The sequence below is a fragment of the Zootoca vivipara genome, chromosome 12 (assembly GCF_965207765.1).
Source record: "Zootoca vivipara chromosome 12, rZooViv2.hap1.1, whole genome shotgun sequence".
Lineage (NCBI taxonomy): Eukaryota > Metazoa > Chordata > Lepidosauria > Squamata > Lacertidae > Zootoca > Zootoca vivipara.
The window spans coordinates 35,382,017-35,393,439 of record NC_142595.1 but is presented as its reverse complement, the minus strand read 5'-3'; the positions used below and the strand labels follow the sequence as shown (position 1 = coordinate 35,393,439).

Below are 11,423 nucleotides of genomic sequence, written 5' to 3'. Positions count from 1 at the left end.
AATGGATCCCTTTCTCTTCCCTCTCACAACCCCACCTCATCACCTTCCAGTTAGAAGGCAAAAGGGCCGTAATCCCCCAGAAGCTTGGGCAGAAATAACACGTGGTAAGTCTCAGCAGCAAGGGAAACATTTGAGTGACTGTATTTTTCTTCTTCTGAGCAATAATTAGACCCCGGAGATGAAAGGCTTGGGTGGGGTGGGGTGTTGAACAGTCAGAGAGAAGGGTGGGGAGAAGATGGGCTGTGGGGTTGTTGTGTGTGCAAGAGATGAGGTTGGATTCACAAAAGGAGAGGATGGGCAGACACAGGGAGGAGGGTGGCAGGGGGAGGTTACATAGTTGTCTCCTGCCCATTTGCACGCCCGCATGCGCCATCACCAACATTCCCCCCTCCCCAGCTGAGAGGAGAGAGCCACCCAGAGCAGGATGGGGGGGGTGGAGGAGGAATGGTAGGAGCAGGACTGCTTTTTTCAAAATCCACCATCACCACCCTATTGCACTGCCACCCAACCTGGACTCCCTCCCCCATATCGATGGATGCCCATTGATCCTGCCGTTGGCTCCCAATTCTGCAGCTCCCACCCTCTGCACTCTTGTGAATGCCATTCATGGTCCAGAAACGAATCCTGCCTCACAATTTGTGTCTCTTGATGCCACTCCAGTTGACGCCTGTATGCCTCCATTAAGGTCCTCGGCCAGGTGACTCTGGGGTCCCTCTGCCTTCTGTCAAGACCGCCGCATCATGTTCTGAAAGCCCCTCCCCCTCCGTCCGTTCCCCTCCTCATAGTGCCTTGTGCATATGGGTGCCCAGCTTTAGGGAAAAGGAGCGGGGACACTGAAGGGGAGTCATGTACCCACCTGGAGTTCTGGCGGGGTTGCTAAAATTACACGAGACAGAAGCTAGGCCTCAATTATATCCTTCGAAATTTTGCAGGCCAATGGATTAGCTTTTGAAAATACTGAAAAGGGAGGGGGGGCTAATGTAGGGGTGGTAAGGGAAGCAGGAAGAGATAGTAGAGGGTATTCGTTACTCATCTGTGCCCCCTCTTTTTTTTCCTTTTAAGAAACACAGGAGTAGCCCAAATGGCTTTGATAAAATTTCCTGCATAAAATTAAGAACATGTATTTGAAAGGAGCGAGAGACATCTATTCTAGACACCTTTTTCTATTTGGAGCCACAATATTCCTAGCGTTGGAAACTGAAGGCTTTCTGGTAGTGTTTGTTTTTTAAGCTAACAAAGTCAGTGCAGTTGCCTATCCCATTTTCTCCTCTGCAGCTGTTGCTGAATCCTGCTCTCATACTGCGCTGTCTATGAAGGAATCATGAAGATCCTTCCAGCAGTGACTGTAATGAGTGGCTGCATAAGTCTGATACTTTTGTCATTTCGTCGGAATAAAAAGTTAGGGAGGGGAATGGAAAATGCAAGCAGTCACATTGCGCTGTAAACCGTGCTTTTTCTTCTTCAGGGGGTACCCAGGGGTATGCAGTACCAGTGCCTCTTATGGTTAAAAAGTGTGGCACTTACTATAACAACCCATGGTGAATACTGGCACCTATTTTTCTAGAAACAAAGCACTGGCTGCATTTTAAAAAACCCAAAGAATGGTAATTTGGGAATGTTGTTGACTATTCCTGGGTGAGCAAACACACACTTTCTTTTTTTTAAGTAGCAATCTGTTAAAAATGGATTGCTGACATTGTCAGAGCTTTTTAAGTTATTTTTGGCTTTAAATGCATTTTTCAAATTGCTCGCTTGTGTAAATTTGCAAAGTTCTCAGTAAACTGCTTTAATATTACAACCACACCCACCCACCCCAAAATCACATATATTTACGTGAGTTTTCATTTTGGTTCCACTTCTGAAATTCAGGTTTTTTTGGGGGGGGAGGGGTTTTTCAAACTTTGGCTTTTGAACATTGTTCCAATGAATATTTAAGCTTTACGCCAACTGGCGATAATGCTTTCCTTTCTTTAGCCTAATTAAGTTTCTGAGGGCAGGAAAACTAAAAGAGAAGTTGGAACAGAAGGGAAACATTTTTGACTTTCTCTCCTGCAACAACCAATTTTATTTATCCATTTCATAAAATTTATATTCCGCTTGATTGTTAAAAAACAAACAAACCAACAACCCAAATTCTGCTCCTAGTTCTGTCTCCTGATTTTAGCCACTGTCGCCATGAACCTGTGAATAAGGGGGGGGGGGTAGGTACTACTTTTGAGGCCACAGAAGGAAAAGCAGGAGAAAGAGAATGTCTTGTGGAAAGAACCAAAACAGAAATCAGGAGGGAGTCTGTGAAAAGGGCTCAAGTAAATAAAGACACCCACTTTCCCTCCCACTCCCACCCCCAACCAAAAGGATAGGATTAAACCCCCACCCCAAACCCTACCGGCTCCTGCCCGGTTTTCTCCTCCTCTTCCTTCCCCCCCTCTGTTTGTTTTCTTTTCTTTTTTTCCAGTCCACCATCCTTTCTCTTTGTCTCCATAATTTGTTCTTTTCTTCCCCTTCGGTTCTTTTGTAGATTTGTTTTCTGTTGTTGTTGTTGTTGTTAACTATATACAAGTTCACAGTATGGGCCGCTCCCAAGATGGTGACTTTCCACCCCAGGGGGTGGGGTGAGACGGGGTTGTTAAAACTTGGACCAAACCCCCACCCCGCTCTGCCCTGCCCCACCCCTGCCTGCGTCTCTGGTGCGGGGCCTTTTACCCATCCGTCCAGGTTTGTTGGCTCCTCCTGTCCATCTGGAGCGGCTGCCAGCTATTTCCAGGGGCGCGGAGTGGGCTTCCTTCGGCTGCTCTTCCCCCTAGCCGCCCTCAGGCTGCCCCCCTGCCCCAGACGTCACGGCTGCTGTGGAGACGGGGGTGGTGGTTGCTGGACTTGAGTCCCGTTGGACGAGACGAGCTTCTTGTCCTTGGAGCCGCGTCGATGGTGTTCGGACGAGACGTCGGATTCGGAGCGCCGAGACGGTTGGCAGCTGCGGGTTGGAGTGCCTGGCAAACGGGACTGCTGCCCGTTCTTCTCATCTGGAAGCGGAGAGAAGCAAAATCAGGGGAGTTTCACAAGCATTCACACCCACACCCCTTTGGTACTGCTCTGAACAATCAAGACCTGACAGCACCTTTTCTTCTGCTTTCTGTCTCATAGTAACTATGGGCCCCTCCAGATTGGTGCTTAAATATGGGTGTGTTCTACAACAGGTTCTTCACATAATAATAGTGCATCAGAGGCGGCTTTCGTCTGCTCTAATTTGTTCTACAAAGCTGAAGAATATAGGAAGCAGCTTTAAATCAAGTCACACCACTGCTCAGATCTCCAAGATTTCAGTCGACAAGGGAGATGCACTATGGCTGAGCTATGGCCTTCCCTAATGCTACCATGTCATTGCTGTCTGGGGGGGCACAAAAATAAACCAGAACGTTTGTGGTATAAAGTGTTATGGGCTTCCAGCAGGAAGTTACCAGAGGTGCACTGACTGGAAATGAAGCAGTGTGACCGCACCAAAAGTTTTGCAGATGCAACCAGGGGCCCTAAATTTCAAGATACCCCATTCCAAAGAAGTAGCCTTGTTAATGTGCTGCAGCAAACGGTCTAGAGCAGGCACCCCCAAACTTCGGCCCTCCAGATGTTTTGGACTACAATTCCCATCTTCCCCAACCACTGGTACTGTTAGCTAGGGATCATGGGAGTTGTAGGCCAAAACATCTGGAGGGCCGCAGTTTGGGGATGCCTGGTCTAGAGATAAAGAGCACAAGATGGGATGCCATGCAGCAGCTGCACCACCAGGACAGGTAATATTTGCACAGGTACAGAAAATGCCTCTTGGCAAAAACCAGCATGGGCAGGAGCAGTGGCTAGCACGCTGCTCATTGCTAGACTGCATCCATTTAAGACTGAGCAAACCCATTTGAACACCTACCAGCGAGGGCTTGCACAGAAGGCTGGTCGTGTGTGCTGAGCAGTTGCGCCTGGATTGTTTCCACAACTCGCTTAAACCGGCGGCTAGGACCTAAGAATGAAACATGGGCACTCAGGGTCAGGAAGGAACAGGGTCTCCTGGAGATCCTCCGAAAGACAAGATTCCAGGAGCAGGACACTGCTAGGGCTGCATGCTGGGAAGATGCACTCATAAGCAGTGCAGATCCTAAAACCAAGCTCATGCTGAACTCTGTATGGGTGGGTTTAAGACTGTATTAATATTAGAGATATTAAGGCTTTAATGTCTCTGTTTTGTTAGACACCGTACTCAATATATGGTTTTCGAACAAACTGCTTATTTCTGGGATCCAGAACAAACTTGTCTGAAGTGCTACATGCTGTTTTTAAAAAAAATTCTCTCACACACCATCACACACCCGTCTATAAATAAATTAAACACACACACTCATAGTCTACTCACTTCAGCACTGCACTATGCCAGTAACAACTGTGAATTGAATGAATTTGGATTCCCAAGTCAGACGCTGGTGCCTTTTAAAACTCTGGGGTAGGTGCTATGTTGCCTCTGCAGAGGTTGGTGTTTGAAGTTCCTGTAAATGAACTCTGATCTTCCCTCCAAGGGAACTGGGATCCCCTTTCCCACCCTGGGCGTATCTGCATTACAGACTCTAAGCTAGTGTAAAAGGTAGCTGTTCATGCAAGGCACTAGTGATCTCTATACAGGGCCCTTAGCCCTCTCGTGAAACTATGAATTCTGCAGGACTCTTTGGGAGAAACCACACAACTGGTGAAAGCTGATGTAAAATAGTAAGATACATATGCCCCATGTGAGAATCTCCCATGCACCCACTACCAAACATTTAAAACTAAACAAAACGAAATCCCACTAGCTTTGTGGGACATCCCTGGAATTCAGCAGCACCATGTATTGTCAACCCCCAGAAACTGCAAATAAGCAACTGGGAATCAGCTTTAGCAGAATCTTGAAGGCAGAGTTGGCAGCCTCAAAGAAGGGAGATATCATGTGGAAAGGCAAGTTACAGGGCCCAATATGATAGCCATTCAGGAGACTTTCCTCATACATTTCCAACCATGTGTTTGCAATGATGATGGATGGAAGCTGCTCTTCTTAAAACAGTCCTTTCCTGGGGGTCCCAGGGAATCCCGGGAAATGTAAGCTTGTGAGGGGTATGGCCTATCTCTTCTACTAAAACAGCTGGAAACACCATTTTTCTTTCAATGAAGCTAGTGGCCACTATTAAACTTACTCCTAAGTAAATAGAAAAAGTGTACACATCTCCAAGAGACTGAAAGGTGATTAGTTTTTTGTATCAGAGAGGGACAGAGGAGGTATGCAATCAACTCTCCGTTGCCCCACAAATATCTATTTTTATTAATACTTGTCCAAAGATATACAGAAGCTCATACCCAGTACAAAGTATCTTTTTATAATACACCAGAATAAAAGAAATGCTTTTGAAATCTAATCTAAAAAAGCAACGGAAGCAAAAAGAAGAAGGAAAAGGAAAAGAAAGTGATAGGGAAGAGAGACAGAGAGTAGAGAGAAAAGAGAGAGAAAATGAAGATAAAAAAAATACTTCTGGTTCTCTATCCTGCAGTTAAATATAGCATTCACTCAAAAACTTGCAACTATTCTATTTTCTATAATCAACTTTCCCCCAGTCTTCATATCTAGATATTACAAGTTCATTTTCTCTTTCACACAAAAAGCAAGTAAGAAGTTTTCAATCCTTAATAATGCCAATAGTGATTTCTCTCTCATTAAAGGTGTCCAGTAAACACAGCGAATCCCCAAGGCCACTCAAAGGAGGATCCTAGCGCACTCACCTGAGATGAGGGTGAAGGTGACCGAGTAGATCCCGCTGTCCTTGTGCGCCTCCCCACCCTCGGAGTAGCTGATGTCGACTTGGAACTTGACGGGTTTCTGGAAGACAGAGGGGCCACCCGACGACTTATATTCGGCCCGGAAGCTTGTTTGGGATACAACGCTGTGACTCAGGCTGGGGATCTGTGAATGTGATGGAACGCAGGAGATGTTAGCTCACAAGCAGCATTGGGTGAAACCAATTTCCATTTCTACCAATTTCTCATTTTTCTGGTCTTCACATTTCCACATCAGCTTGTGATTTTTTAAAAAGAAATTTAAAAGTCCTTACGAAAATTCACCAGCATTTTAGTCCGAATTCCTTCTAATATACAGTACACCTGCTCATTTCGAATTTTAGCCTAGCATGCACAGTTCTGCAGAGCAACTTCCCCTATTTCCCCCCTGTTCTTTTCAATAATGCCTGCATTTCCTCCTGAACACTGTAACCTAAGGTATGTGCATTTTTGTACACCTTACTTGGTTGGAGAATGGCATTTCAAAATTTGGAAAAGTGTGAATTTCGAAAGTTGACTGTGATTTGGTTCACATATCGATTTGGAAAGTGTGGATTTTGTAAGTCTGCCTTTAAAGGCGAACAGAATCTCTAATTTCTCCCCCATCTTTACCCACAAACCATGGATGGAACTCATCCCTTCCCAGGGTCCTGCTAATTCCACTGCGGTCGTCAGCACCCAGTAGGCCTTTCTTACTGGCATCCATATCCTGTTCTTCATAATATCCCCAAACACACACATTCTTCCCCTCCTGGGCCCTCAGCACTCACCGAGAGGAAGGCATGTACGATATCCGCCTTGATGGAGCTCAGGGGTTTGTCTTTGATGACCACGAAAATTTGTTCCTCTTTGTCTAGGTTGATAAAATTCCCAAACCAGGATTTCTTGGCTAGTCTGAAAGGGGCAAAAGCAGTACAGGAAGGCTGTGACAGCCTGCAAATCAGCATGGCAAAGAAGGAGAGGTGGGAGAGGTGCCCGCTTGTTGCCAGTGAAGCCTGAGCCTGTGGCAATTGCACTACCATGGAAGCACATGTCAGGGACTGGCTGGACGAAGAGGAGAGGTGGGAGGCACCAGCTGGGGAACCCCAAGGGAAACTCCAGAAGAGGAAAGCTCACAGCCCGGGGATTGGCAGTGGGGCACTGAGGAGAGGCCAGAGGAACAGGATTGGGAGTAGGTGCCGGATGCTGATGGGGCAGCAGGGTGTAGTGAGCAGGAAGAGCCTGTGACAGAGAGCAGTTCAGACTCTGAGGCCAAAGTAGAGGAGGGGAGGGGGCAAGAGGCTGATGAAGAACCCAGGGAGTCTCCCTCTCCTGCTACAAAAAAACATGCAGAATAATGAGGAGAGCAGAACAGAGGCCAGACGTGTACAGTACAGACGCAGTTTGAGACTGCTTGGGAAACATCCGGGAGAGGAGGAGCCTTAGAAAGGGTGGAAGGCAGGGAGCTTCAGTTCTGGCAACTGCTCCAAAGGGATAAGACTTACTGGGAAGTGTGGCTGTGTTCTATGCTGTTTCCTTGAACCAAGACTTAACTTCACTGACAACGGAGACCTGCATTCTCCATGCTGACCTGTGTCTGGCTCGGATGAGTCTACTTGGTGCAGGTGGAGGGTGGGGAGATTTGGATCCCCCCCATGCCAACAACCACACATTTACTGCCATCCAGTCAGAAGCTCCCTTGTGCCCTGGCAAGGAGATGTAACGATGCCCCTGTCCCTTGTGCCTTTGCCAGGGGAACCTGCATGCCTTGCCTGGCTGCCCAGAGCATAGCTGCCAAGTTTTCCCTTTTCTCGCGAGGAAGCCTATTCAGCATAAGGGAAAATCCCTTTAAAAAAGGGATAACTTGGCAGCCATGGCCCAGAGCAGTGGAGGAGTGGCCCAGGGAGCATGCACGCTCCTAGCCACTCTAAGCCAGAGTACAGAAGCACTATTTTTGCACACACACCCTGGATCTGGGCCCTTGGCAGAGGCCAAGCTTGCCAACTCCGAAGTACAACCCTGCATTCAGTATGGAACAAAGCTAAAGAACGAGGAGGGAAGGGAAAGGAAAGGAATTTTCGTCTCCTTCCTTATTGCCACTGCCTTCTGATACTCACTCAGGGGATGATTCTGGAGTAAGACTGGACATTTCTTCTGGTGTTGGAACTGCAGGGCGAGGAGGAGAAACATGAAATGTAAAACAGGAGAGAGCGTGACCTCCTTCCCACCCACTCCAGTGCTTCAGAGCAAAGCTGCACTTGCTGCTAGATGTTGAGGACAAAAGCAGGGATGGCTATCAATCAGGTGACATCATCCCAATAGGCAGATGACATCAGCTGATGGTTGGGGGCTCCATCCTGCCTGGTTCTGCCACACAAGCTAGCTTCCCCTGGAATCATAGATCCCCGACTTCGTTATGACACCTGTGGTCCTGCCTGCCTGTCAAAGTTGGCCTACTGGGTGGAGAGATAAAGATCTGGTTTGCTGGACTGCAGAGGTTCGGCTTCATGTAAACAATTTGTTGCGCAACGGCATTATGCAAACTCCTGTTTCATTCATACGTGCGCGCCTTTTTGAACGCTCTCTGTGCTCTTTCCCTTTGGTTCTCAATCGTCCCCAGTCACAGGCACACATCGGTCCTGACGCAGCTGTATCCCTCTGAATGTTCCTCCGCCTGCCAGAATTCACTGCTCTTGCACATGCGCAGGAAAGTGCTTTAGATGCTCACTCAGAACATCTCACACACCGCCTTACAGGGGGCAAAGTTGCCAAGTATTAAGGATGGATCACTCACAATCCCTCTTTCAACCCTGCTTTTATACCATGGATGCCTTGATTTGCCTTTGGCACACACAACCGCTACACCCGCCTGCGCCTGTGCACACACCCTTCCCAGCAGGGGGTGGAACCGCCCACTCACCTTGTAGTTTCCGGCGGTGAAAGCGTGGGGAGCCCAGGAAGCTGTTCTTGATGGAGTTCAGGCGGGTCTTCCAGGCCACGCCCGCCACGCCTGGGCTGCTGGGCGGCGTCCCTCCGGGGGTGCCGCTGGGGCTCTCTTTGGGCGTGTGCACAGGGGTGCCGAGCGGAGTGGGGAGGGGGCTTCCCCGAGGGGAGGGGTGGGGGGTGACCTGCAGCACAGATTTGGGTGGGGGTTTAGTAGAAGGGAAAAAGCAGCGGGGAGAGGAGGGCGGGTGAGGGGGCGGAGAGTTGGGGGGCAAGGGGAAAGGGGCGGAGCGCCGGCTCTGCAGGGCCCGCTCCCCTGCCGGGCTGCCCTTGGCCGGAAGCGTCTGAGTCTTCGCAGGGGCCGGGGGAGGCGATGGGAGGGAGAAGCTGAAGATGGGGCTCTGGGTGTGGGGAGAAGTGGGGGGGAGGAAGAAAGGTGAGGAGGGGAGAGCCGTGAGATGGGGGGTGAGTAATGGCAGGTGACAGCCCCACAAGCCTGCTCCCAAGAGAGTCTTGCTCTGTGGCCCAGACAGAACTCGGTGGCGTGACAAATGGCCTGCTTTTGCAAGGATCTGCCTGCTCCACGGCAAGCCTATCCTGCATTCTTTGGGGTGGGGGGTGGACACCTGTGGCGCCCAAAGACTATGACTCTCCCTCCAGCCAGCCAGTGCTGCAGCAAACCTGACATCCACTACTCCACCTCCCCTCCATCACTTGGATCTACTTCTCCATGGGGCTTTGTCGATGTTATGTCCTCTCTGCCTGTCTGCCTCCCGGGGAGACCAGCCCTCCGCTTCCTCCTCCCGCAACCAGCCACCCTTTCCTACAGAGCAGCTGCTCCAAGCCCCAAAGTGGCCTTCCACAACCTGGTGCCCTCCAGGTGTTGTTGAACTCCAGCTTCCATCATCCCTGACCACTGGCCAAGCTGGCTGGGACTGATGAGAGAGCCAGAGCTGGCCTGCATCATCATCAATCATCATCTTCATTTATTTATTTATATGCTGCTTAAGACTCAGGTGGCTCCTAGGCAGCTTACAAAACATGTATAACCCCATTTGCACAACAGTTAGAACGCAGCATAATTTTTAAAACACACAAGTAAAATACAGCATAGAACAATCCCATTAAAACATTAAAAAAATATAAATGTGCATGATTGTTTTGACAGAGAGGAATCCCTTTAAAACAGCCCAGCAGTTGAAACAGGAGGCCCAAGAGATCAATGGAATGTCTGCATCAGCTGGAAGGCACCAGAGGAAGGCTGCCCAGCCCTGCCCCTTTCTCTCACAGGGAACCTGCCCTTCACCCTAGAGCCAGCCAAACCCTAAACAGCCAGGCTACTGCAAAGACAAGCTTCCTCTTCTAAGGGTTTCTTCCCCCATTTGCTTCTGTGCACCTTTACTAACTTTGTGGCAGGCTGCAGTTCAAGAGCTGAGGTCTTCTCTGGCATGGTGTCGTGCTGATCAAAGCTGCACCAGCTCAATTTCTGCCTTCTGTGCAGCTAGTAGCAACAAAGAACCTGCCTCCAAACAATAAAGGGCTTTGCCTACTTCCACAACAGCCAACATGCTGCACTGCCAAATGCTACCTAGCCTACAGCTTGTTGCTACTTTTAGCCAAACCAAACATGGCATGAAGCACACACTTATGCATGCCTTCGTTTACTAAATTCCAGGCACATAGTGCATGGGTGAGGGGTGGAGTTCTGTGGTCTGGATCAGCACTGTGATCTGGGACAGGGAGGGAATTTGACCCCATGTCCCCACCATCTTCCTAATCCAGAGCTCCCTGCCCTGCTCTTCTGGGGCTGCTGTTTGTTACCCCAGGAGAAAAACCGCAATTAGCAGCAAAGGCAAATAATAGCCGCATGCAGGGGAGCGGGGAGATTTAGATCAGGGCTGTGGGGGGAGCAAAGAGTTAAATCCCTTCTTTCCCATACCATGATCCCAATCTCGATTCCCCCCCCTCCCCCACCAGCTGCTATTTAGAAACCAAGCACACACACACAGGCTGATCATGTGCTTAATGGCATGCCTAGTTTGGCTCTTTGCCTTCCCTTTGATCACTTCAAACTTGCCTCCAACTTTCCAGATCTAGCTGTGGACCTGGCCACTTTTTCAAGGCACCCCGCCTCAAACTCTTGTTCCCACAGAACCTTGAGCCCTGTCCCTTTCACTGAACCCTACCTGCATATACACCATACTTTTAAAGCAGATAGCTCCCCCCCCCAATCCTGGGAACTGTAACTTACTCCTTGCAGAGCTATGATTCCCAGCACCCTTAATGGACTGCAGTTTCCAAGATTCTGCAGGGTGTGGGTGCTTTAAATGTGTGGTGTGTACACAGCCTCAGACCTCTCTGGCATCCCTCATCAAAGTCTACACATGTCTTCTCTCCATACCTGCCAAATCTCCCGTTTTTCGCGGGAAACCCCCGTTTTAAAAGCCGTTTCCCGCTGTTGTCCCGAATGGCGAAATATCCCATAATTCCCCCGGATTTTCAAAAATCGGGCAGAGCAGCACCGGAAGTCGCTTCTACTTCCAGTGCCGCTCTGCCCATGTCTGGGCACCGGAAGTCGCTTCTACGCATGTCTGGACATGCGTAGAAGCGACTTCCGGTGCCGCGCCGCTGCTGATCCCGGATTTTTCAGTCCGGGAGTTGACGGG

The 11,423-nt window shown here is 49.3% G+C and overlaps 1 protein-coding gene across 1 annotated transcript in view; it reads right to left on the bottom strand.

Moving 5' to 3' along the window:
* Nucleotides 1-117: 117 nt before the first annotated feature.
* BRSK1 (BR serine/threonine kinase 1) overlaps nucleotides 118-11,423 on the bottom strand; it is a 51,615-nt gene continuing 40,309 nt past the window's right edge. Inside the window, exons 14-19 of the mRNA XM_035135295.3 lie at nucleotides 8,735-8,942; nucleotides 7,932-7,980; nucleotides 6,606-6,729; nucleotides 5,782-5,962; nucleotides 3,914-4,003; nucleotides 118-3,020 (exon numbers count right to left, since the gene is read on the bottom strand). Of these exons, the coding sequence (XP_034991186.3) occupies nucleotides 2,836-3,020; nucleotides 3,914-4,003; nucleotides 5,782-5,962; nucleotides 6,606-6,729; nucleotides 7,932-7,980; nucleotides 8,735-8,942 (837 nt within the window). The 3' untranslated portion in view covers nucleotides 118-2,835. The remainder of the gene's footprint in view (nucleotides 3,021-3,913; nucleotides 4,004-5,781; nucleotides 5,963-6,605; nucleotides 6,730-7,931; nucleotides 7,981-8,734; nucleotides 8,943-11,423) is intronic.